Source organism: Phyllostomus hastatus, unplaced genomic scaffold (genome assembly GCF_019186645.2).
Source record: "Phyllostomus hastatus isolate PE091 unplaced genomic scaffold, TTU_PhHast_1.1 phas_contig_80, whole genome shotgun sequence".
Taxonomy (NCBI): domain Eukaryota; kingdom Metazoa; phylum Chordata; class Mammalia; order Chiroptera; family Phyllostomidae; genus Phyllostomus; species Phyllostomus hastatus.
This window is the reverse complement of record NW_025333960.1, coordinates 795139-822196: the sequence shown is the minus strand read 5'-3', so window position 1 is coordinate 822196 and position 27058 is coordinate 795139. Positions and strand designations below refer to the sequence as shown.

Sequence of the window (27058 nt, the reverse complement as noted above, 5' to 3'; positions counted from 1 at the left end):
ACACACTGGTGATCACAGACATGTTGGATAGAAATACTGGGGAAAGAGGCAGTGGTCATTAGAGGTATTGGCAAACAAATACATTGAATAAAAATACTGAACAGATATGCTGATCAGAGACATTGGTAATAAGAGATATTTATGATCACACATATTACTGGTGAGCAAGGACAGTCACCGGAGACACTGGTGATTCCATTTTGTGTATATCAGTGATCACGTACAACATCCATCAGAGGCATTGATAAAGTATTGGTAATTAAGTATTGGTTATCAGTTGTTAGTAATCAAATGTCTATGATCACAAGCTCTGGTGTGATTGTCATTGAATCATAGACATTGTCATTGATCATGGAATATCAGTAATGGCTATCTCTGGTGACCAACATTATTGATTAGAGAGGACAGTAATCAATGACAAGTGTTCAAACACTTTAGTGATCAGGTTTGTCAATGAATGGGAATATTGGTGACCGAATAGCTCAACAAAAGCTGATCACTTCCTGAGAGGAAGTGGACTTGGCGTCAGTCCTTCTTGGGTTCTGCAAGAGCCCAAGTTGAGACCTCAAAAAAGATCAGTGTGTGGACCAAAGGTTGGAGAAGCCACAGCTTCCTTGAGCCCCTCCAGTATCCACCCAGTCACCAGGACCCCCAGTTAGGTAATAATGTGAAAATTGATATGGAAGCAATTCAGAAGTATCAGGATTTCAGGTCCCAGTCAGACAAGGTCCCATCCCCAATTCCAGGAGTCCTTCCCTCTAAAACACTGGCCTATAGAAGCAGTTCACTTTGACTGCTAATCTCTGCACCTGAGACTCTCTTACCCCAAGAGTCCATAAGACAGGACAGAAGCATCCACAAAAAGTATTTTATTATTAACAGTATTCACTTTAAAGGCATATAAGGATAGCATACAATTTTTACAGGCAATATATAAATGTTGTACATAATTAACAATAACTTAGTTCACTAATCCAAAATAAAACAAGCCAAATAAAACATAAAAACAGAAAATACTGTTGATTCTTCTTATGTGGATGCTAATACAAAATAAGTTACTTCTGGTGGTAGTGCCCCCGGCAGCAATCGCCAGCCCTTATTGCACTTGGTCAACTACACATCAGCACAATTCTCTTCCTGGGCATGGCCCTCTCCAGCCACCAAACCCCACCACTAACGCACACAGAATCTAAACTCAGACAAGATTATGTACAACTGTACCTTGGGAAGGATCCAGACAGCCATGGCAAAGCAGAGCAGAATCCAGGTCTCCTGGACCCCAGCAGGGTCATGGCCTCTCTTTCAATCCTGTCTCTGACTCACACCCCTTTGCCACCTGCCATACCAACCCCTAGAAGCCAAGGCCCTGCCTCTGGTCCCCAGTTCCCCATTCTAGGACTGTGGGATCCAAAAACTTTTCCAAAAATAATTGCAAAGCTACAGCCTTGACTTGTAGGTTTTATTCCTTTCCATAACAAAGGCTTCTGTAGCAAAGTTTAATTGACTGGACCTGAAAAGAGTTTAAAATTAAAATAACTCATCAATGAGTTAAGCTTATGCAGTTTTTTAAAAAATATTTTTTTCTTTTGTTTCATAGTGGGAAGGAAGGGGTTCAAGAGGTGAGCAGAAAAAGGATGTATGTACAGGGGTCCACCTGGCAGAGTAGGCAGGCTGTGGTTCTAGTGTTAAAGGGACACAGATCATACCAGTTTCAGCTTCAGAGCTAGGGGAGCGTGCTGGGAGACATTTCCCCTCTCAAGAAAATGTTGTTTCCTTCCTGTGACCCAGCCCTGGCCTGGGAATACATGTAGGACCGCCTATGATTGTCTCTACTCTCCAGGGTCCATCAGCAGGGCACACATCGGCTTAGCCTCTGGTAGGCTATGACTTCTAGATTGGCTAGACTCAGTCTGGGGCTCAGCATTTTAGAGAGGGAAGCCTGAGAAGGTGCAGGCTTAAGTCCCTCCCAGACCTGTCCTTCCTCAGAGCCCTGGCAAGTTGACAAAAGGCCAAGCTGAGGAAGATGGGGAGAGCCAGGGGTGGCTCAGACCTACCAAGTTCCCCAGTCCTTGTTAGAAAAAAGCAAAAATAAATTATTTTGCCTACTCTCTTCCTTCAAAAACTGGTTTCCTTTGTTTGTCCCCTACCCTCACCTTCTCTCTTCATAAAGTGATCCTTTCTGCTCTCCAAACAATTGTCTGTGATGGGAACCCCAAATGGGTAGCAGCTTGGCCGAGATGACCTCTCAGCCCCACTGAGAATCTTCATGGTAACTGGTAACTGCTGAGCAGAGCACCCACAGGTGAGGCAGGAAGGGGCTCAGGCTGGGCTGATAAGAGAGGCATCAGTCTTTGCAGAAGGGCAGATAGGTAAGGTTTTGGTCTACCCATCTTGGGACCATCCAGCCTTCAATTGCAGGCCACCCTCCTCTGCATCTATCTGTCCATTCATGGAGAGCTATCCCTAACCCATGGCGGTCACCATGCTGGATGGGTGGGGGTGGCCAAAGGAGAGGCTGGAGGAGGGATGGATGGGAGTTGGGGTGGGCAAGATGTGTCCAGAGTGGCTGAAGGGTGGGAGGTGGCCCACAGGTGCCATATGTCCAGCCAGGGCAGCGGCGCTAAAGGGGGAGGCCTTCTCCTGCATACACTTGGACAGCTCTTCAAAGCACTCTGCCCCCTTCTTGTTCTTCTTGGACTTGTTGGACATCTTCCGGTTTCGAGTCTGGATCCCTTCCTTCTTCATGGTCAGTGGCCTATTCACCTAGGGGTAACCACAAAGCCTTCAGGGAGTCTAGTTTCCTTCATAAAGCAAGACCCCCAGCCCCTGCTTCAGCTTGGAGCAGAGGCAGGTCAGGGCTGGGGCACCTCACTACCAAATGCCCACCATTGTGCTGCCACCAGTATAGCCACAGTTTCAGGAAGGGTACTCATCACTGTGCAGGGATTACCTGTACCCTGCAGGGCACTGCTCCCCATCAACACAACCAAAACACACTCCCCACATTTTTATTTTAAACAGAGATACTGGTTGGGCCCAGCTGTGAGGAACATACCTCCAGCCAGCCTGCCCTGTCTTATGAGAGCCCTTTCTCAAGCCAAGCCAAGCTGGAGAACAGCTGAGGCCTCTTGCCTGCCAGCACAAAGAGCAGAGGTCCTTGGGGAGGGGTGGGGCTAGTAGAGTGGGCAGACTTACATTGTGCAGCTTGTAGTAGAGGCCACAGGCATTGCAGACAGGGTCCCCATTGGCGTTTCTGCGCCATAAGGTGGTGGTTGTCGTCTGACAATTTGCACAACAGGTGCCTGCCCTCCTGGCAGCTGACTGGGAGGGGATCGGCAGCGTCAGCAGGCTTGGCTTCCACTTCCCACCTCTACCAGCCCCCCAGACCCTTGTCCCACCCCCACCCTGCCCCCAACAACTTAGCCAAGAAGCACAAATCCCTGTGGAAAATCCAGGCATCTCCAAGCGGTGGACATTTAGAATTCGAGATCTAGACAAATACAGAACTTTAGAATAAAGAACCCTAAGAAGCCTGGTGTCACAATCAACAGGGTTGCAAGAGCTGGAAGGAAAAATCAGCCACCTCCTGGATTTGCCAAACAATCTAACTCTATAAATCAGAAACTGAGGCCTTGAGAAGGGCTTTTTAGTTTAGAAGACTGGTTTGATCCCCCTTGTGCCCCTGGGTCTGGAGATGCTTCTGTCTCTTCCCACATGACCCCCCTCAAAATCCATATTTCTGGGATTGTCAGTTTCATATCTGAGGCCAGGGCAGGGGGATCATGTAGATGCCCAGAGTGGGAATATAAAATGTTCAGGGAGTCTTTCTCAAGCTGAGCTGCCCAACACTGTAGCTACTACCCGCATGTGACTACTTTGATTAAATTTAACCACTATTTCATAAAAGTAGAAATCCTGTTTCTTCAATTGCACTGGTTACATTTCAAGGAATCAACAGTCATAACATTGGCTGGATGTTACTACAGTGGATCATGCAGACCTAGAACATTTCTATTATTGTAGGTTTATTGGACAATGCTGGTCTATCTATTCAGCCCCTTGTACCCCAAACCTCAGAGTTCTAACTGCCCCCAGCTCCTCAAGGAATGAAGAACAGAGGTGGTCTGGAAATGAATGCCTCGTTCCTGGAGAAGGGAGTGAGCTGCTTGTAAGAGAAGGTAAGAGGGTCTTTATTCCAGAAAGTAGACTCTTCTCCCAGGACAACCAATGTCAACCACACAGTCATAGAATGCATTCCCCAAGCACTTACCCGAGAACCACCAGCAGCAAGATGGGTTGTGGAAGATTGAGGCCAGCAGAGGCTGGAATGGCCCCAGGCTGGAGCCTGGCCACAGAGGGACTGCAGCCTATGGACTGTAGCCTCTGAGCCAGGGAATGGCGAGGGTGAGTAAGCAGCAGCCTGAAGCTGGAATTCTGACTCAGGGGCCAACATCACCTGAGTCCTCACCCCACCCTCACTGCAGGGAAAAAAAGGGGGCCCCCAAAGCGGCGAGTGATTTAAGCCTCATAAATCACTTCGCTCTGAAAAAATATATTTATTATTCTTAGCATTTTACACATAATTTGCAAAGTGGAGGGTATTAGAAATTTCAAAACAGCCCAGCGAGAGGCAGGACTGAGCCGAGGAGAGACTCTAAAAACTAGCGGAGTCCGGAAACAGATACGAGAAGTTTCCTTATCTTCAGGCTGCAGATGTCCGGATAGGAAACTCCGGCAGGAGATCCGAAAGGGCATTTTTTTTTTAATCACTCAAATGAAAATACACAGTATAGGTGTCTCCATGGAAAAATAATAAAAGGCAGGCTTTTTTGGTGGTTGGTGTGTTTTATTTAAATAGGCACGAGGAGATTGTGAGAGAGCTGCCCTAAGCCACAAGGAAAATTACTTCATGGCCCTATTTTTTTTTTTAAGTTAAACAGAAGCCAGGGAATGGAAGCTGGGCCCTTGGACACTCAACTTTCAGTATCTTTGAGCAGAGTAGGGTGAGGGTCCCTGATGGGCTGCAGAGAAGGGAATCTGGCCTGAAAAAAATCTGGCCTGAAAGAAGGGCGACCCCAACCGACATCCAAGATATTTTAATGTTAAAAGATTTTAAGTGGCAAGTCATCTGCATTTGAAGAGTTCTGTTGTTATTTCTTAATCAACTGTCAGCTCCAGCCCAGGTAAGAATACCCCAGTTGTCTCCCATGGGCCTTCTTCCTGCACCCACTGCCTACCAGTCTCCGTTTGGGCTTGATAAGTGGCCGGTTCTGCCCGTTCATCTTGTGGTAGAGCCCGCAGGCATTGCACAGGTAATGGCCGGTGCCATCTCGCCGCCAGAGAGGAGTAGCTGTGGCCCCACAGTTGACACATTCCCGGCCTTCTGAAAGGGGACAGGGACAGACACCAAGACTGTTTAACCAACAAAGTCATGGAAGACAGTCAGCTGGGTAAGTGGGCTCTGATTGTTTCTGCCAGACTGCTTCAAGGGAGGCAACTTTTAGCCCCAGCCAGGGTTGGAAGAGAGACCCAGGGGATTTCCCCCACATGAGAGGGGTTCACAGAGTAGTTTGGGGACAAATCTCCCTCTTCAAAATTCTCTTGAAAGAAAGGAAAACGAGGACAGAGGGAGGAGCTCGGCCAGGGCTCCAGGGTTTCTCCAAAAGAGTGACCAGGGGAGGGTATTTACAACAAACTTTTCCAATGGGAGGACTGTGACAGGAATCGCCCAGCTTGATCTGCTTGGGCTGGGGACTACTCCAGCCCCCTTTCTAGTTCTCTTTTGTCTCTTTCCTATCCTTCCCCCCGGCAACCACATCCGCCATCTAGTGGGTCTCTGCTCCACGTCTATGCCCTCAGCCTTTGCCCTGTCTTTCTGCTCTCCGTCAAGGGTAACGTCCTCCTTTCTCCCCAAATCTCCTCTTTGGCTGAGCCCCTACATTTCAGTCCAGGACTCAGGTCGAAGTTGTTTAAAATAAAACAAATAATAAGTCCTTTCATTTTTAGGTTAAGTAACAATTCTCTTTTTTTATTGTTGTTGGCTTTTTGTTTGTTTTGTTTTTGTTAGAAGACCATCTGGAATTCAAATAGAATGTAAAACAAACTTGGGAGAAAAAAACTAATTAAAGGCAAGCTAGCTGGTCTGAGCAGAACAGGGACTCCGAGGTGAGACTAATGTGGCTACAAGTAGCAGCTTCAGCGATCAGGGAGGGTAGCTGCTAACATCATGTTACCCAGGAAATTTTCCCACATTTAGTTTAAACTAAATTGTCAATATACCATATTTTGCTGTGTATAATGTGCTCCCATGTATAATGCTCACCCATGTTTTTGGCCCAAACTTTCAGAAAAAAATAATCTTTCATTTTAAGTTTTTAATTCAATTATTTATTTATTTATATTTAGATGCTTGCTTTTTGTATTACAAAGCAATTTTAGCCTTTTTGAACATACTATGGTGCAAGAAATTTTATGTAAAAAATAATGACAAAACACAAGGACAGAGATGAGGTATTTCAGGTCCTATCCATGTATAATGCACATCCTTATTTTTTTCCTCAAAAATGTGAGCAAAGAAGTGAGCATTATACACAGCAAAATAAGGTATATGAGCAAGAAAAAGTGTGTCCTGAACTCAGGAATAGGTTTATAAAATCTTCCTTTCCCCAGCTTAAAAGAACTGGGAAGGAGACATTGACAGCAGGACCCTCACACTAGCCACAGTTTCTGCTCTACGATGGCCAGATTCTTGGACAAATCCATCTTGGCCCAAGCCAACTCTTCTTGCAAAGGAGCAGAGAGGCACCTACAGTTTCATCCCCTCACTCCAGCCTTCAGGGAGGCTGGATGGGGAGCATGAACAGGTCCTAGAATTCTGCTTTGGGGAAATCACCCGAGGAGATTGGGAATCATTGAAATCCAAAGGTTGGACTGATTGAGTTGGAGAACCAGATTCCTTAAGGGTCTGGAGCCTTTGGAGTATACCCACAGTAAGCACACATGCTCACAACACATGTACACACACTTAAACATGGCCTTTGCTTTCCCCTGCATACTGCATTCTCTCACATGGAGTTTTCACTTAAGATTCAGGGAGGGAAACAGGGAATATCCCTCTTGTGGTCTGATCTGGCAGTGGCCAGTGGTGTAGAGCAAGGTAAGGAGTAGGAAAGTAAAGTGAAATTTGGTGGCCACCAGGAACACTTACGACGTCTGGGGTCTCAGACATCTCTTGGGGTATCTTAAAGAGGGACATTACCCATCCCCAGATCTGGGAGACTGACACTGACCCCTCTCCCATACCACAGCTTACATCTCCCCAACCCAACCACCACCCCGCAAAGCACAAACCACCCCTACTTCGACTTGGTCCCTAGTACCTGCTTTTACCTGAGCAAGAGCGTGCCTTGCTGCGTTGCTTAGGGGTGAAGCTGGAGGCAGGGCCACCTAGGAAGCCTCCAGGATGGAAAAGTCCACTGCTGTAGTCATGGGTGGCAGCTGGCATATATGAGGGGTAGGTGGGAATGGGGTGGTGTGTGGCAGACTGGGTGCCCACAGCAGCCAGGCCTGGGCGCAGGGGACTGCTGCTTTCTATCTTCATGCTCTCAGCCAGTGAAACTTGGTACTTGACACCATCCTTGTCCTCTCCTCGGGCTGCATTACCCACCACGGAAGAGGAGGCTGGGGAGGCAGCCCCGGTGGTGCTGGGGTCAGGAGACACTTCCTTGGGTGGTGTGGGTGGGAAGCCAAAAACGTGGGAGCCAGAGTGGGCTGCAGTGGGGGTGAGGGAGGCCACAGAGCCCCCATTGCCTCCCCCACTCCCACTCCCTGCCCCTGGGTACACGGAGAGGGGGCCTCCAGGGCCTCCAGCAGCTGAGGGGTGCAGCGGTGTCTTGGAAAAGGGGCTCACAGTCCAGGGGTTGTGGTGGTGTGCTGTAGCAGCAGAGAGGGCTGCTTTACTCCCGTCCAGCCAGGGCAACCCAGGGCTATGCAACAAGTGTGGACGGCACATCTGGCCGCTGGTCAAGCGGGCTGAGGGAAAAAGGAGAGGGGTTAGGATACAGAAGGGCTGGGCCCAACCAGGACACCATACACAGGACCACAACTCACAAAGGAACCAGCAGCAACACTCTCCCCAAAGAAAAACAGAAATTTAACGACCAGCAAAAATAAGGAATGTCAGTCTGGAGCTCAAAGACAAGTGGCAAAGATGAAACCCCACTGGACGAAGCCTAGAGACACCCCCCACGAGCCAGCTGGAAATGGGCAAAAACCCTGTGGGACCCAGATGCTCCCTAAGAGGCCACTGCCCCCACCTTTCCCGCCCCGATTTCTTTGCTGTTCCAATTTCTGTGGATCCCATATCCGGGAAGAAGAAAGACCGGCCCTCCTTCCCTTCCGTGTCTGGCGCTAGGCGACAGAGCTCCCAGTCACCCACTGGCCCTGGGCTCACCATGAGCTGGGCTGTAGGAGACGCGCGCTCGCGCGTGGGCCGAGTTGGCGTAGTAGGGGTTGCCCTGCGAATCCAGGTGGTTGAAAAAGACGTCCACTTCGTCCGGAGGCAGCAGCTGCGCAGGCTCCATGTAGTTGTGCGCCAGGCCCGGGTGATGAGAGTCGGGGTGCTGCGCATTCAGCACTGCGGGATGAGCCATCCAGCGCGGCTGCTCCGGCGTCACCTCCATAGCCAGTGGCGGAGGCTCGGGTTCAGGTTCGGGGAGGAGGCAGCAGCGGCCCTGGAGATAGAAGGGGGCGTAAGGGACGCAGCCACAGCCTGACACCCCCAAAGTTCAGTCACGCGGCAGCCCGTGCGCTGCTTACTCCGTGGAGCTCAGCCGTGCACCAGCCCCGGGTGGAAGGAAAACTTAAAGTTCAAAACGAAAGGAAGGTGGGGGAGACGATTTAGCTGTGCACACTCATGTGGTGACCACTGGTCCCAGAGTCACACACCTGTGCACACAGAGGCACACACAAAGACGAGATCCTACACTAATTAACCCCAAAACGCACGAACAGTCGCACTTTAGTCAGAAACTCACACTGAACCTCCACCCTCCCGGTACACAAACACAGAAACAGACTAAAAGTTGGAGACAGGTTCCTGGGGATCCACTAGAGCACATGACCCCAGCAATACGCACACACCTATACTTGGCGCCAGATACACATACTGACTTTGTCCCCTCCCCCTCACCCAACAGGCATACGCTGCCCCACCCGCTGAGAGCCAGCCGCCCGAGTACACTCCAAGGCAACATAATCTGCACCTCTCACTTAGGCACACCAAAACAGTCACCCCCAGCCGCACTTCGGCCTTGTGCCCCTGCAGAGACATCTCAGAGCTTGGCGCTCCCAACACTCCCAGCCAGCCCTCGAACCCCAAACTTACACACGCAGAGCCACGGACAGACACAGTCTCAGATGGGGGACAACACCGCAGGAGCCCCGGGAGTCAAGAGCCTAGGGGCAAAGGGTCAGGCGGCTGGCGTGGCTCACTGGGTAGGATTGAGGGACAGCGAGCGCCTTGGCCTCAGGCGCGCCGGGCTCCGTCCCCTCTGCATCCTCCGACCGCCCTGGCGCCAGCTCGAGACTCCAGCACAGACATGAAGCTGAGGCCGCGCACGCCTAAGAAGCCCGCGCCAGCCAATCATCTCCGCACGAAGCCCAGCCTCCGCCCACCATTGGCAGTGCTTTCAACTCCCTGCCTGGCGGACTCGCTGACTGACCCGCCAGCGGGCCCCCTCCTTCCTTAGGTACCCTCCAAGGGCCCTCCCTGAGGCCCCTGCAGCCACCCCTTCCACCCTCACCTCGAAGGCAGTCCGCTGCGCCCTTCATCCGTAGGGACATTCACGGATCCCCCAATCTCTGGAACCTCCTCCAGTAACTAACCTTCAATTGGAGCCCCCTGCATAGAAGCCCTTGACATGCACGTTCTGAGTATCCAGGTGTTCCCTTCCACGGGACTCCAGCCTTTCCACTTTCTTGGATCCCATCTCCTTTACCATCGAACGTGGCTAGTTGAAGCCCAACTACCTACCCAGACGTTCCCTCCCCCAACTCGCCGCAGGGGTTGGGGGAGGAGGAAGGACAGCTCCCGGACATCAAGAGCTGCGAGGGGCTGAATTGTGGGGTTCTAATGGGCACCCGGGCCTCAAATACGAAGCCACTTAGAACTGTGTTTGATCCCAGTGGAGGTGGTCCAGCCTAAAGCTTCAGAGAAGGGACAGGGGGGTCCCCTTCCCGGGCGTGGCCTTCGAAGACCAACAGGCCAAACTGCCTGAGGCGAGGCCTTGGTGACCCAGACTGGCGCCGGCGCCGGTTGAGGCTCGAAGGAGACGCCTCCGGGCAGGAGAAGGCATATTTTCTTCCTGGAGTTCCCTAAGGCGGCCCCTGGGGAGAGGGAGAACTCTGTCCCCTAAGTCACCTAGGACTGCTCCCCACACCCGCCCCCCACCCCAGGCCAGAGATCCAGCTCTGTGGGTCGATTGGGCCCGGTGCACAAATCTCCTCGCTCTCTCCCATTGTACAGACAGAAGAGAACAAGTCTCGGAGGGAACCTATGGCCGAGGCGGGGGAGTCGGGAACAAAGAAATTTGGGGGTACTTAGGTGCAGGGTTAATGGGGGGTAATCAACGTCCTCCACCCCCTCTCCCCTCTCCGGGTCCACGGCTGTCGGTGTAGATGCCCAGAGGGATCCCTGTCAGGTCCCAGGCTGGGGGGAGGGCGGGTCCGGGCCACCCCCGGGAGGGTGGGGGGAGGGGCGGCGGGATTGACAGTCGGTAATTGGGTAACTGGAAGCTGCTTCTTCGGCCGGACGGCCCCGCCACCGCGACGCCGGGCCCCTGACGTCACCCGATTCGCCAGGAAATGAACTTTTTAATAATCCGAGAGGAAGGAAAGCCCTGGGTCCCCTCGGCTCCGGGGGCACCTGGCCCGGCCCAGATCCACGCGCATGACTCCGTCTTCCTTTCTCAGCCTGGCTCTGGGCAGCGTCAAGGGGTCGCGGGCCGGAACCCGGGGCTCCTACTGCCTCTGCGTCTCGCCGTGGCGCAGGTAAAGGCTCTGGGCAGGAGTGCAGAGCCCCATCCAGCTGGGAACAGGCGCGTCTCGGCCCTAAGGCACTCATCTGCCCAGACCCGCTGCTGTGCCTTCCGCTCCGCTCCATTGTGGCGCGCGCGGGGCTCCGGCTTCTCCTAACTAGAAGAGAAAAGGAGAGGAGGCCAGCTCCCGCTGGGTAAGGTGCTCACGGGTCCGGAGCAGAAAAGCGAGGCTGCAGGCACTGAGCCTCGCACCCTCGTCCCGCAGGTGAGTGGTCTCCGCGCCTCCTAGTTCACGTCCCCACAACGCGTGATGTATGACCCGGACCCCCTGCCTCTGCGTAGATGTCTGTCTCACCTCCTAGTCTTTAGCTTACGATTTTTCATCAACCTGTAAAATGCCTCGAACCTGTTTTGTGTCCGTGGAGCCTCGCGGAGTTTCTCAAAGATAAGACCCCAGGGGCAATCGCCCTTGTCAGGCAAGGCTGCCCCACTCTAGCTCGAATCCCGGGACCCAGTGTGAGGGGCCGCCCGCCCGCGGGCTGGTCGCGGGGCTATTAATAACGCCGGAGCGTAACAGAAGCTTTTCTCGGGGCAACGATCGGCGCCTCGGTTGGCAGGGAGGTGGCCGCTTCGAGCGCTCGGAAAAGTAGGTAATTCGCTTTTCCTCCCGAAGGCGAGGTTCAAATTATCCCTCGGCTGGGTGGGTCTGCAGCTTTATCACTGGGAGCTCGGCTTCACGCTCCTCCCGAGCAACCTGAAGCCCCTCCGGGGCAGCGTTCTGACCACCGCAAGAATGGAGGTGGCTGGCCGGACGGGGCCCCCTGCCGGGCCCCCTGCCCGAGCGGCTGCCGGCAAGCCTAGCGCAGAAGGGAGCGCAGGCGGGGATTTAATTACTCTGCTAGGCGGTTCAGAAAATCGCCGCGCAAAGGAGCTGAGCAGGGAAGTTAAGCAATGGTTGAGCAGGGGTCCTAGGAGATTGGCACCAACCTCTCTTCTCGCACTCCGGGCCTGGGCGGTGTGTGTGTTGGGGGGGGTGGGGGGAGGAAAGAGAGCCCCGCCAGGTTTCCTGAGACCCTGGGGTTGCCGTCCTCGAAAGGGAGGCAGGAAGGCTTGGCGGAGGCCTCCACGTTAATTGGAGCATCTGCGTTGGACCCGGGACTGCTGTGTTTTCCCGCAGGAACGAACCCGTCTGGGAGAGAAAAGAGGGGCGCTAGGCAGCAGGGCGCCCAGTCGACCAATAAAAAGGGACTGCTCGTGTGTGTATATCTATGCCAGACAGACAGACCGACACCAGCCAGGCGCCTCGCTCCCTAGGCAACGGAGACCATCCTATCACTTCTGCCCAAACAAACGTCTTGGGAGGGAGAGGGAAGCCTCCACAATCCGCAAAGGTCGTGGGGCCAACCTCTGCCTAAGGAAGGCAGATCTACTTCCGTTCACGACCTCAGATTTCGGGGTCTCCCTCTTTCTTTTTTCTTTTTGTTCTCAAGATTTGTGGCAAAGGTGGCCGCTCCCCTTCCATTGCACTCAGATGTTGCGTGGTAGCAAGATTTCACGAAGGACTGGGAAAGCGCAAGAACAAAACTGAATTTTCTGACAGCTTTACACGTGACCCAGGTTGCCCTGGCAGAGTGTGTATCTGTGCAGACTGAGATACTCCCATCAGGGAGATGGGTACTCAGGGATCCGATGCCTGGTTCTATAGGGCCTCACTGGCCCGGGGTTGGCTCTTGGCTACCTAGGTTTTACCAGCCCCACATAGCCCTATCCTCTGAGTCCTTTGTTTAAACTTCACTTACCAGATGCTGTCCCTCTGGGACCGTAAGTTTGCCCTCTTTGTAACCTAATTCTTCTGGCCTTTTCCCATGAACACCTAATTCCCTGTCAGTGAGAGGGAGTGGGGGACCAAAGAAATCCGTTTGTTTAGGGGCTGCCTTCCATAGGAATATTTAATTTGCAGCACAGCGGCCTCCCAGCCCCACACTGGCAATGTGCCTTGAAGAGTACCAAGAAGGAGGTGGGGCCTCAGTAGCCAAAAGGGGTTCAGAAGTCCCCTTTAGGGCAAAGCCTCAGATCTGCTCAGGTCACAGCTATCCTTCCAGATGCGGTTCCCCAACAGGGCTCCAACAGCTCCTCCTGTTCTTTGGGCTTCACCTCCAGCCCCTCCAAATATGATGGATGGTTCCCTCTCTTCTGGCCTCTAATCTGGCCCTCCCATCCCACCCGTCTTCTGGGTCCCTTTGAATCATAAGTACAGGGACCCAACGTCCTAGACGCCTCAGCGCCTGGGGTAGAGGCACCTCGGAGATCCTACATCTCCTTACTAGGTTCTAACCCTAAATCAAACAGGGCAGCCTCCCACAGAGGTCCTGCTGAGAATGGCCTCCTCCAGGAACAACCACAATTTACTCAGAGCAGCCAGCGGCCCGGCTGCACAACTAGTAAATCAGTTTCGTTAGACTCAAATTGTTTGTAGTTTGTCAACCCGGGTGGGAAACCTCTCTAGACGCCTGAGCAGCCGTACTGGCCCTAACCTGTTTCTTGAATCCTGCTTACTCCCTCATAAACGAATTCCAGCGCGAGGTGCCTGCGTAGATCTAGAGCTCACCGCCAGATGTTCCCGACCCTGGCCAGGAGACGTGGCTTTTTCCAAAACAACGAATTTCCTTCCGTGTTTTCCGGGAAAGGAGCGGCCACCACACCCGGAGGCCCTGAACGCCGGAACTTTCTCCTAGCAGTTGGGCCAACCTGGAGTTCAAGCTTGGCCTCCACTGAAGGATTCTAAGTACCGGTCGTCCAGTCAAACCCAGACCGCTGTCTACGCCTCCCGGCGGCAGATCCCCGAGCCCGCGGGGGCCCCATTCTTATTGAAATCCTACTAAAAGGTTTCTGACACCGGCTTGGAGCAGGGGCGGGAGATTTTCAGACCAGGCGCTTTCCCCAACCCGAACCGCGATCACGCAGGATAAAGGGCCGCGGAAGGCGGCTCTCGGGGGCACACGGAGGCGCAAGCCGGGTTAAGCCGCGCAAAGCCGGCTCACGGGACCTGTGGGCAGGTGCAGACGCGGCTCCGCAGCCCGGCTCGGGCACGTCCGCCACCGCGGCCTAGAGGTGGGGGGAGGCCTAGACAAAGGCTCCAACTCGGGGGGCCGGGAGAGCGCTTTGCGAGGCTCTAGGAATAACCGGGGCTCGAGGCCCTTGGCTCCGTCTGAGAAATGAAAGGAGAGAGGCCCGAGGTGGGCCTGCTGTTCCCTCAGGTTTAGACCCCCTACGACCCCCATAGGTAAGGTGGCTGGTAGGGTGAGCCTGAAGGACCACCATGTCAGGAGCCACAGGCAGACCGTGCAATTAGGGTGCCGGATGGGTCGAACCTGGGGGCTGGAAGGACCTTGGTCAAGCTGGGAGGGGGGCACTCACCGAGGGAGGTGGGCCGAGGGCGGCCCTGGGCGGAAGGGGTCGAAGCGGAGCGGGGCGCACAGCCAGATCCGTGGTTTTAGGGGCCCACCGGATCAGCACGGCTGGCTGCGTTCACCAGTGGGGCCTGGGCGGTGAGCTGAGCTGCCGCGTAGTACGCGGCGGGCCGCTTTTGTTCGCTTGGTGGCCGATTCGGGCCGGCCCGGATAAAGGCGTCGGCAGCTTGGAGATAGAGGCTCGAGCCGCAAGCCCTGGTGGCGCTGGCCTCCCTACTTCTCGCTCCAGCTGTCTCTCCTTCCCAGAGCCTCAGCGACCGCTGCTTTTTATTTCGACAGCACTTGGAGGGGGCGGGAGCGCTGCAGGGGAGTAGGAGGGTGCCCAGGGTTCTGCTTCCCTTCTCCCTAGTCCAGACACCCATGGTGGACCGAAGGCCGGCAGGTACCAAGACGCACGCACCCTAATCAGCCATACTCCGTCCTTGCACGGAAACATATACTTGCACCCCTGCTCTCAGGGATGCACGCTCAGAAAACCTGGACGTCTCCAGAGACTCTTCCGGGGGACTCTCTCCAGCCATGGGCACACACGTACACAGATGGTCTGCCGTGCCTTCCCTAAACCACTTCCAATAGTGTTCGAACAGACACAGTTGTGCACACGGGATACCGCACACAGCTGTGGCTTTGAGAACAGCCTCAGTCAGGAGATCTGGGTCACACTGACACACACACGTGCACACACTCAAATGTAGCTCAACACTCTTGCACACCACCTCCTTCACTTCCAGGCTGATTTGGCTAAGTATAGTCACATCCCCTCTTCCTTCCCACCTATACCTCACCTCTCAATCACCCAACTTCAGAGCAGAAAAGAGCCTTTTTAGGAGTGGAGTTTGAGGCGTCTCCTTCAACAGGAGGGTGGAGGTAGGGAGTAGAGGGCTTGTCCTTGGAAGGTTGAATGTAAGAATTAAGGTATGTGGGTCTTCACCTTAAGAAGGCTCCTGAGTTTGTGAGCTAGTCCTTGAACTTGCAGAGCCCCTACCATGAAATTGAACCCTGAATCCCTCCCTGTTCCCATGCCAGCTGCCCAGGAGAGTGAAAGTGGCCTCGGGATCTTGGGCCCAAAAAGAAAGTGTTTTGTCTTGGAAGGACTGAGAAGTCTGTGGTCCTAGGAAACTAGTATACTCAGGTGTGCCTAGAGAAGGGTGTCTCTGGCCCCCCAGCTCTGTGGTCACCTACCATCTGAGGGTCTTTCTTTGAAGCTGGTGGTGACTTGTTGCATGTGTATGTGCTTTAAGAATGCAGGAGAATGTCTGTCCTGACTGCCCATGTGTCTGAGAATTTGTGATGTGAGCACATGAGAAGGCTGCAGAACTGAGTATATTAGTATGTCCACTTCTTTCCATGGTCCTTGAGAGCTTGTGTATTGAGAGTCTGTGTATCATGAGTCCATGAGAGTTTGTGTGGTGTCTCCAAGAGTTTATGTATTGTGTGTGGCTTTTTCAGAGTGTGTCCCGATATGTGTACATGGAAGAGTGTATCTCCGAGAACTGGTATAATATGGAACTGGATGTACGTTCCTGTGGCCATGTATCTCTGAGATCATTGTGTACATGAATCATGTGATAGGAAGTAACTCTTTCCAAATGTTTGTCTGTAAATTGGTTTGTGTCCTTGTGTGGGTCCATAGTAGTGTGTGTTTAGGTATCCTGTATCTGTGAATCAGGAGTGTGTTTGTGTCTGTCTTTAATACATAGCCATGGGTGTACATCACTGTTTCTTTGAATTGATGGTAGAAGGATGGAGAGTATATCCAAGTTGTCTTCATACCTGTGTATAGCTCTGTGTGTTGGGGTGAGCATGTATGTCTGTGAATATATCTTTAAACTATGTGTTTCTCTACATAGTGTTACCCTGTGTCTGTGTCCATGGAGGAGTGTGTCCTTGGGTAATTCACAGTATTTATGTCTTCTCAGATCACCACCCTCCGTACCTTTCCTAACCAGCAAGGCAGGCAGCCAGTGGAGCTCCAGGGTTCCATTTGCCAGAGCACTTTCTGTCTGTCTGCCTGTGGGAGGGGCAGATGAATCGATAAGGCTTATCTCCTAACACCAGTGCCATGCTGAATAATTGCTCTAATGAGGTGGACTTGCCGAGACCACCTTCTCCCAAGACCCACAACCACAGTAGGGAAGAGCACAGGGGAGCCAGTCCTGGTGTACAAGTGCAAGTCTCTCCACCACCCTAATGTAGCAGGGCCTGAGTATCCACAGAACCTTTTCTAGTTCTGTCTTGTTTCCTCAGAGGGTGATGGGGATTCCCAGTCTTACATCACCCCACACCATCTGCCGACTCCCTGCTTCCCTGGGCCGGCCAGAGCCCACTGGAGCTTCCCAGCCTCTGATTTTTGATGAGGAACGTGGCTTTGAGAGGGCAGGAGTTCTGAGGCCTGGAGATGCGGGACCCTCAGGGGTGTGGGGAATTGAGAGACACAGAGGCCTAGTGAAGAGGGACAAGACCAGAAGGCCCAAGGACATTTTAAAAACTGACAGTAATAGACAGAGACACTGGTGGGAGGTAGACAGGTGGGGTGGAGACACTGAGGGACAGGTAGAAACAAACAACTAAAAAGTGGCAAAACAGATCAGAGAGATAGAAACAAAAGCAGTGAAAGTGTTAACCAGAAAAAGATGTGGACAGAGAGGAGAGAGATACAAACCGGAGACAGAGAGGGAATCAAGACAATAGGGCAATAGGAAGGACCCAGAAAGAAGAATAGGAAGTAGGGACATGGGAGATGGTCTAGGCAGAATGGACAAACTGAAATAGAGAAAGCCAGGGGCTCAGCAGTGCCCATCATCAACGAGAGCACGGGAGACCAAGTGCTAGGTGTGGGGCATAAGTGCAAAGCCGGCAGGACGGGTGGAGTTGGGGAGGTGAGGAAGGCAGGAGGAGGGGGGCGGTTCGCGTTGGGCTGCGCCGCTGTCCCCGGTAATTTTTCATCTTCGCCGGCTAATCTTTGTTCCCGGCGAAGATAATGAATAGCCAATCGTTATCTGCCCGGCTGCCGGAGGCTGCCGGAGAATGGGGTTGTACAGGGCTGGGAATTGTTTCCAAAGTGCTGCAGAATAAATGGTGTTCCTTATCTCTGCCTTCCAGATTATCGGAGCCCTTTCAGAGCGCGCACAACAAATGCACCCGCCATCGAATGCATCATTTACCACCGTAGATCCTCGCGCTGATGGGCAGGCAGATAGCAGCCCGCAGGGGGCACGCCAGGCGCCTGGTGCCCTCACTGCTTGACTGTCCGCGGCAGTGGGAGGCGGGGCAGGAAGAGGGAGAAGATCCGAGTCTCCCAGTGCGTCCAGTCTGTTTGGTTGGACATCTGAGCGTGCCAGTGGATGGCCACTGAACAAGCAAAGGTGTTGATGTGCACGCGGGCATGTCAAACAAGTGTGCTACAAGAAAGTTCACATGTGCAAGCCCTTGTGCACATGCGTGGTGGGCGTATGTGTGCCTGAGGATGAGTCTGAGGGTACACGGAAAAAGGGGTATTGCATGTGAGTGTGTGGGCATGCATGTCACTGGGGGGATACGTGTGTTAAGGAGTGGAGGTGCAAGCGGTATCCACTTCTTTGGGTACCCTCAAAGAAGTTGTTTAGGAGTGCACACAGGAGGTGGTGTCACCTGCCACTCAGACGAGTGTGCATGTGTATATGTAGACACGGTCCTGTTACTCTTCTGAATGTTGTGTGCCTGCAGATGTCCCACCCTACTCAGTGTTTTGCATGCTTTGGGGTATGCATGCTTGTAAGCATGTGTATCCATGCATACCTGTGACTGTGCAAGTGTCAGTGTTGAGCCCAGTGTGTGCCTTGGGGTGTGCAGAGATCTGCGTGAGGGTGGTTGTGTCTTTGTGAATCTAGAGAGAGGCAAGTGGTAAGGGCAGCGTTGGAACCTGAGCCTGTGCTTGCATGGGTAGGCTCAAGGCTGGGCACAGAAGCTGGGGCACCTCTAGAGATTGGGAAAGAAAAAGTCGAGGGGAGAGAATAGTGTGTGTGGATATGATAGACTCCACAGTGGAAGGAGTGGGATGTGCCATTTAATATGATTATAACAGAAAACGGGTGTGAGGGTATGGAAGGGAGAGGGGTCTTCAGAGGAGTTTAGGAACATCCAGGGATCCTAACTAACCTCAGGGAGCGGCTCCTGCCAGTGGTCCCAGAGCCTCCACACTCTGGACCTGGGGTAAGAGAGATCCCAGCTCTGCAGCCCGAAGTACTCTGCTCAGTGAGTGACACGAGCCGCCGACAAAGGCAGTATTTTTCCAGGCTCCTGCCCCGCCCGCGGTCCTCTTGGACGAGACGCAGACAGCTCAACAGCCATTTTTCCTAGCTCCCGGGAGGCTATTACATCGCGGGATTAGCTATTCTTGAATCAGGTCAAACCCAAAGTCACACAACCGGTAGCGTGGGCCCCGCCCCTCGATCCGCTCTCTCACCCTGCGAGGGTCTGGTGGAGGCTCTGCGACCTCCAGCAGCGGCCCTTTTGCAGGCGCAGAGCGCCACCTGGTGGCCGAAGGCACAAGGAGCAGTGACTCCGAGGGCCAGTGGCTCCGGCAGAAGAGGTGGGGCTCGGTGGGGCGCGCGGGGGGCGGGGGGCGGGGGGTGGGGGGTGGGGGGGTGTAGGGGGTGTGTGTGTGGGGGGGGAGGTGTGGGTGTGTGTGTGGGGGGGTTTCTCTTCCTCCAGAAGCATGAGCTTTGTTTTGTTACTGCTGTGTCGCCAGGGCCCTGCTGGCACGCAGTAGATGCTCCCTAAGTTTTTGTTAGTTGGTTGGGAGGGAGGGAAGCAGGAAGAAAATTATGGATGAGACAAAGTGAATGATCACACAGCTTAGTTGGCTAGAAATAATTTCTTGGAAGTATCTACTGAATTTAGAATAAAAAACCAAACTTCTTTTGAACCTATATAATCACTGCTGGGACCTGGTTCCCCCATTCGTGCTCCAGCCACAGTGACCTTTTTGTTCTTTGAATAGGGACTTTATGACTGCTGTCCCCTCTACTTGAGTGTGTTCAGCCTCTGCTCAGATATCACCCCTCAGAGGGCAAAGTCACTCTGCTCTACCTTTTTCAGTTTATACTATACATTTCTTTTTTAAGTATATTTTATTGATTATGCTATTATAGTTGTTCCATTTTTTCCCTTTATCCCTCTCTGTCCTGCACCCCTCCTCCCTCCAGTATTCCCCCCATTCCCCCAAGTTCATGTCCATGATTCATATATAAAAGTTCTTTGGCTTCTCCATTTCCTATCCTATTCTTTTTTAAAATTATTTTATTGTTGTTCAATTACAGTTGTCTGCACTTATCCTCCACCGCTCCCCCCCTACCCCTGCCAAACCCACCTCCTTCCCTTGCTTCCACATCCCTCCTTGGTTTTGTCCATGTGTCCTTTACAGTTGTTCCTAAAAACCCTTCCCCCTATTATCCCCTCCCACCTCCCCTCTGGTTACTGTCATATTGTTCTTAATTTCAGTGTCTCTGGGTATATTTTGCTTGCTTTATTCTTTTGTTAATTAGGTTCAAGTTAAAGGTGAGATCATATGTATACTGTATATTTCTTTTATAGTACTTGGCATCTTTTAAACTCATCTGTCTCACTCTGGCCAGGTGGCTCAGTTGGTTGGAGAGTGTACCTTACACCAAAAAGTTTAAGGTTCGATTCTGGGTCAGGGCACATAGGCAACTGATAGGTGTCTCTCTCTCTCTCTCTCTCTCTCTCTCTCTCTCTCTCTCTCTCTCTCTCTCTGTGAAATCAATAAATATATCCTCTGGTGAGAATTTCTTTTAAGATTTTAAAAATTTATTTTTTGAGAGAGGGTAAGGAAGGGAGAAAGAGAGGAAGATATCAATGTGTGGTTGCCTCAGCATGCCCCCTGCCCAGGACCTGGCCTGCAGCCCAGGCATGTGCCCTGACTAGGAATTGAACCCATGACCCCTTGATTTGCAAGCTGCCCCTCAATCCACTGACACACACCAGCCAAGGTCTCTGGTGAGAATTTAAAAAAGTAAAACAAAATCATCTTGTCTTTCTCTGTCTTTGCTTGTTGTGGACTTCCCTGGATAGAATGCTAGGCTCTCTGGGCCTAGGCAGAGGGCTCTGTTTTCTGGAGGAGAGGTAACCTAGGCTGGAATGTGACTGACAATTTACTGGCATCAGTCACAACTTTGGGAATGAGTGAATAAGGAAGAGAGGAGGCCAGAAGAGCAAGTGGGTCAGGCCATGCACATTATCACGTTTTTTTATTGTTATTTCATTTCCCTTGAGGTGGCTGGCTTCACTGACCTATCCCAGCCCTCAAGTCCAGAGGAGCCTAGGACTAAGGGAGAGAGAGCCACAACATGCATCTTCTTTGCTTGTTAGGGCAGAGGGCAGTTCACACCCCTCGTTCTTAGGTACTGTGGCCTCTCTGGGAAAACCGGGGCTGCTGGATGAGACATCATTCATAATACAAGATAATTATGCCAGGGTTGTCATGAGGTGACCATGATTACTGTACATGGAGCAAGGACTGTAAGGTATCTAGAACTAAGAAAAGGCCACAGCTTGACTGGACTCTCTGCCCATCTCTGTCCTAGAAGGGGCTAATTAGGCATCAGGCCAAGTCTCACACTGCCACAGCAAGCTTGGGACAAACCCTATGAAAGAAATTTGCCCAAGAAGTCAAGAATAACCTCTCTATTCCCTCCTGAAAGAGGAGCTGTGGGGTAGCTAAGGCTCTCTGCCCCCTTCTAACATACATATATACCCACCTGGCTGGGTGTCCTTAGGCTACTCTAAGCCTCTGCAAACCTGCCTCCAGGGTTGTTATAAGAGTTACTAATAAACATGTATTTGAAAAGAGTTTTGTAACCCAGGCTTCATAAATTGACAGCCCAAGTCTCAAGAGCCCATACAGTGACTATTGCCAAGATTTTGAAGTGGGAGATTTCACATAAATAGCCTCATTTCCAGCTTCTCTTGAAAAGTTAAAAGATTGGTTACCCTGGGCCCATATTCCTGCATGGTAATGCAATGTTGTGGTTCTGTTTTGCCAGCCCTTGTAGACAGACATGTGCCCCCTTGCACCAGGGTCCCCATCCACCCACTACAGGTCCCTGGGTCTGGGATGTGTCCCTCACAGAAATACTGGGTGCTATGGTTGTATGGCTTTTGGCCTTCCTTCTTCATATCCTTTGGTAGGATTTCCACTATCTTTCTCCCTCCAGGTACTGTAAACCACTTAGTAATTAATTAGTTAACTAATAAATCCAATCAAGACTTTAAAAAAATGTGCCAAGACACTGTTTCAGACCCTGGGTATACAATATTGAACAAAACAATAATGGTACCTGCCCTTAGGGAGCAATCAAACATGACTCACCAAACAGATTGATATATCATCACAAATTCTTCTGAGGGCAAAAGAACATATATTTACTGCCCTGGCTGGTGTAGCTCAGTGGATTGAGTGTGGGCTGCGAACCAAAGTGTTGCAGGTTCGATTCCCAGTCAGGGTACATGCCTGGATTGCAGGCCATGATCCCCAGCAACCGCACATTGATGTTTCTCTCTCTCTCTCTATCTCTGTCCCTTCCCTCTCTAAAAATAAATAAATAAAATCTTTTTAAAAAGATATATTTACAAATAGGGAATTCAAGGTTTTTTTTGTTTTGTTTTGTTTTGTTTTGCAGAGACTTACTCTGAGCCAGCCTGTGTGAGAGGTAGGGCACATGGAATAAAACCATATATGGTCACTCTGTGCAGGCAGTTCACAAAGTGATGGACATATGGGCACATCAAGAGACTCTGTTAATTTCGACCTGAGAGAATTAGAGGTCCAGGGTACTTGTTAGAGAAGAGGCATTTACTCTACTCTGGGAGTATAACATATAAAGAGTACCTACAAACTAATAAGAATGGCTTTTCTCTATTGAATTAATGAAAATAAAACCAATTTCACTCAGAGAAATAAAAATTTAAAACACTGAGATATTTAGGGTGAGTGAAATTGGATTATGATACACTTGATCTTAGCCAAAAGGCTGAGAAGCAATTAGATTATGATAATAGTTATAATTCCATAATTTACTAAAACTCATAGAAAACAAATTAAAACATTAAATTTATGGTCTGTAAATTATACCACAATAAAGCTGTTTGAAAGTAAACTAATTAAAAAACACTTTGAAATATCACTTTATATCAAAACATTTGAGCCCTGGCCAGTGTGGCTCAGCTGGTTGGATGTTGTCCTACAGATCGAAAGGTCATAGGTTCTATTCCCAGTCAGGGCACATGCCTAGGTTGTGGTTTGGTTCCAGTCAGGAGGCAGTCAGTCGATGAATTTTTCTCTTACATTGATGTTTCTCTCCCTCCTTTCTTCTCTCTCTGAAAAAACCTCTTTCCCTTCCTCTCTCTCCAAAAGCAATGCAAAAATGTGCTCAGGTGAGGATAAAAAATAGATAGATAGATATACTGTCCTTGTTTTAAAAAGATTTGATTAAATACTATGTTCCTAAGGGGATGGGGAAAAAAAGCTGGTGAGAGTGACAACTCTTGGAGTGGCACTATTAAATTTACAAAACCATTTATGCTTTGAGCCAAGAATTCCATTTATAGGACTTTATATGATAGATATGCTCTTACTGTTATGAATGTATAAGGAATTTCACTGTGGTTTTGTACATTATGGATAGGTTCAGGTGACTGGAGAAAGGGTTTAGATAGATATTAAAGTAGAGATAAATATGTACAAACATATATACACATATATACATATATATCCTATACATAAAATAAAGATTAAAAACCAAAATGAAAAAATTATTAAAAAACAAAGATGGAGAACAGAACTTTGCCAAGAAGAAAAGTCAGGGGATAACATTCCCTGGCTGGACAGAACATAAGTAAACAAGGCCTCCTACCCTATTAACTGGAATATAATTGTTACAAGGATTTTGCAGAATAATTTGTCTGTATCTAGTAAAGTTGAAAATGCAAATGCCATATGACCTGACAATCCTCTTCTAGGAATATAAGAAATCCTCACACATGAGTAAAAGAAATGTGGGCAAAAATGTTCATGGGGCACTATTTGTAAAATAAAGAAAAAATTTAAAAGGAAACTTTGGAGTCAAGCTGTTGGCCCATCTCAAGGGTCAGCACCCTACAAGGGTGCTGGATACACAAATGGGACATTCTTTATGTGAAATGCTATGTAGAGTGACATCGTATGGATAGGTGTAAGACATATAAGATTTTAGTCAAAGAAAGGAACTGGCAGAATTTTAAACACAAAATAGTACTGTATATTGTTTATGAAAATCATATGATATAAAGGTATAAAAAAAATAAATGGGATCAAATGTTCCAGATGACTTAAAACTAAGATATAGAAAATAGCAAGCCATATCATGTTCTTGTATGGAAAAATTTAATACTATAAAAATGTCAATTCTCATTTTTTTAAAGATTTTATTTATCTTTAGAGAGAGGGGAAGGGAGAGAGGGAATGAAACATCAATGTGTGGTTGCCTCTCTCGCCCCACTACTGGGGACCTGGCCTGCAACCCAGGCATGTGCCCTGACTAGGAATTGAACCAGTGATGCTTTGGTTCACAGGCCCACGCTCAATCCACTGAGCTATACCAGCCAGGGAATTCTCATTTTTAAAAATAAATTTAATATAATTCAAATCAGAATACCAACAGAGTAATTTTTTAAAAAACTGAATTAAATGACCTGAAAGATCATGTGGCAGAATAAATGACCAAGGATAACTAAGGAAAACTGAAAAAAGAATAATAAGAGATTTTCATCTTGCTAGAAATAAAGACATTATAAAGCCACTATAATCAAATCAGTATAGCATTAGCAGAGGAATAAATAATTGAAAATAATAGAGAATCTAAAAATAGATTCTAGTATATATAAGAATATAATATATGACAAAGGTAGCATTTCAATTCAGTGGAAAAGGGGTAGATTGTGAAATAAATGGTGTTGGCACAAGTGGATACCCACCTGGAAGAAAATAAAATTAGACCCTTCCTATATGCCTAAATAAATTCTTGATGAACTAAAATATGAATGTGAAAATATCTTTTCAAGATATCAATCTTGAAAATCTCTCAGAGGAGACATGTGTGAACAGCATGTTCACAGGGAACAGCATGTGTAAAGGTCCATGGATGAAAGAGCTCAGCAAATTCTAGAAAAGGCAGAAGCTGCATGTCACTGGGATGAAAGGAGAGGCCAGGTATGCAGGGAGCCTCCCTAGAGCTATTACCATCTCTTCACTTCCTGTACTATTTCATTAATCTTTTTCTCTAAATCAACTCATGTTGTTATAAATCAAATTGTTTGTAAAGTGTAAATTTATACTATTGACAAAATCATGGCTTCAGTAGGCTAGTTATATATCTTCTGAAGCACATAGAAATAAATGCCTTGACTATTAAGATGGGGAAAATGGCCTGGGAGAAAAATGGTCTGGAATTATCTTGATAAGTGGGATAAATTTGTATTTTGGAAGTTTCTTTGATACCTTGTTTGCAAGGAGGACTGGAGAAGGTAGGATGGGGTTGGAGTAAGTAGGGAAGTGGTTAGAGCAATAATTTCCTAGAAGATAGTGAGGTATAACCCAAAGGTCATGAGGAACATTCTCCTCTCGTACACCCACCTTCCATTGGCTATTCTAAAATCTGACAATTTCCCAGCATCAATAGAGCTACCACCCTCGTCCAAGTTGCCATTGTCTCACCTGGATTATTCTACTAGCTTTCTCATTGGAAATATTCCAGCTTCCCCACTGTACATTTAGAACACAGGAGCCAGAGGATCCTGTGAAAATTTGAATTCTGCCCCATCCCTGCTATGCTACACACCTTCACATGGCTCCTGACTTACTCAGGATCCACATGATCTGGTCCTTCATTGCTTCTTTGATCTTATCCATTACTTGCTTTAACTCTAGTCCAATTGGATCCCTTGCTGTTTCTCAAACATATCTGACACATATTCAGCCCAGGACATTTGCACTTGCCTTTGCTTTTGCCCATATATCGACATGGTTTCTTCACATGTTTAGAGCATCTACCTAAATGTTGCCTTCCCTGAGAAACCTAGACTACCTGCTGGTGAGGGCCAAGCCAGTTATGGGTGACAACCAGGGTGCAGATGGGGCCTGGGGACCCTCCAGGCTCTAAGCAGCATCTGGGCAGAAAGGTGGTCCTGGAGCTTGAGTCAAGGTGAAGACTCCCTGAGACTGCCTAAACCCCTATGTCTAAAGCCGAATATATCCCTGACCTTTTCAGTTACATGGGCCAATGATACAAACCCCCGACCTCACCCCTTTTTTCTTTTAGTCAGTCTGAGGTGGGGTTTTTTCCCCCTCATACTACTGAAAGAGTCCTGGTAATCAGAGTTGTGGTAGATTAAAGATGACCAAAAATTCTTCATTACTGAGAGAAATATTTCCTCCCCTTATGTATGGGTGGTCTCTCTGACAAGTTGATCAAGAGAAGGTTATAGAAGTGACACTACAGTTTTCAGGCCCAGGCCTTACAAGATTTGTAGCTTCTACCCACTGTTTCTTGAAACACTCCCCATAGGAATTCTGAGTTGCCATGTGAAAAAGTCCAGCTACCCAGGAACCCATAGGTTTCCTACCCATGTTGCAAGGAACCCAAGCTAGCTAGGAGTAGAGACTTTGTGTGGAGCAGGAACTGCCCACCCAGTTGTTCCATCCCCTAACTATTTGAATCATCCCAGCTGAAGCATCAGGTATCACAGAGCAGATGTAAGTTATCTCTGCTGCACCCTGTCCAAAAGCGTGACCCACAGTTCTGTGAGATATAATAACAGTGAACTATTTTATGCCACTAAGTTTTGGGGTGCAGCTAAGTTTGGGGTGCCACTAAGTTTTTCTTGTACAGCAATAGATAAATGCAAATTTTTTATTAGCAAAGAGCTGCACATTCCTATTGGATTGAGAAATGAGACAGAGACTTGGGGCTATTGACATGCATAGGACTGGCTCACTTCCTTGGGAATTCTTACACACATCCATATGGGCACAGGATCCGTGGGTAGGATGGTGAAGCAGAAAGGTTCTTGAAAGCAGATGGCCTTGATTTTGAATCCCTGCTCTACTATAAAAACAGCCATGAGACCCAAAGGCAAGTTATTTCCCCTCTCTGAGCCTCATCTGTCAAAAACATTAGTATTGTATTGTTAGGAACAATACAATTGTTAGGAACAGATACTGCACATGACAACAAGATAAAAGTTTTTTCTGTCATATAAAAATTCAGAAGTAGGTGATCCAGGGCTGTTACATCACTCCCGGGTGTCAGAGACCAAGACATCTTGTTGTTCCTGGTTCAAGGCCTTCATTGCCACCATCACCTCATGATCCAAGATGGCTACTACCATCATGTCTACATTCTAGGAAGCAGGAAGGAAGAAGTGAATAACAACAACATAAAAGACAAAAACTGCATCAGCTGTCTCTTAAGGAAGTTTACTAAAAATTAAACATTCACTTACATCCCATTGACTAGA

General features: G+C 49.5%; 1 protein-coding gene across 2 annotated transcripts; it reads right to left on the bottom strand.

Moving 5' to 3' along the window:
- Window positions 1-884: 884 nt before the first annotated feature.
- Window positions 885-9584, bottom strand: GATA2 (GATA binding protein 2). 2 transcript variants are annotated; one of them, XM_045849583.1, is made up of 6 exons: window positions 9386-9584; window positions 8453-8732; window positions 7390-8031; window positions 5238-5383; window positions 3196-3321; window positions 885-2763 (listed from the first exon to the last, which is right to left on the bottom strand). In XM_045849583.1, the coding sequence occupies exons 2-6, from the start codon at window positions 8679-8681 to the stop codon at window positions 2464-2466; spliced, it is 1443 nt and encodes a 480-aa protein (XP_045705539.1). In that variant the 5' UTR covers window positions 8682-8732; window positions 9386-9584; the 3' UTR covers window positions 885-2463. The 2 variants fall into 2 exon arrangements, with proteins under 2 accessions (XP_045705539.1, XP_045705540.1); XM_045849584.1 differs by having other exon boundaries at window positions 5238-5380.
- Window positions 9585-27058: the final 17474 nt, after the last annotated feature.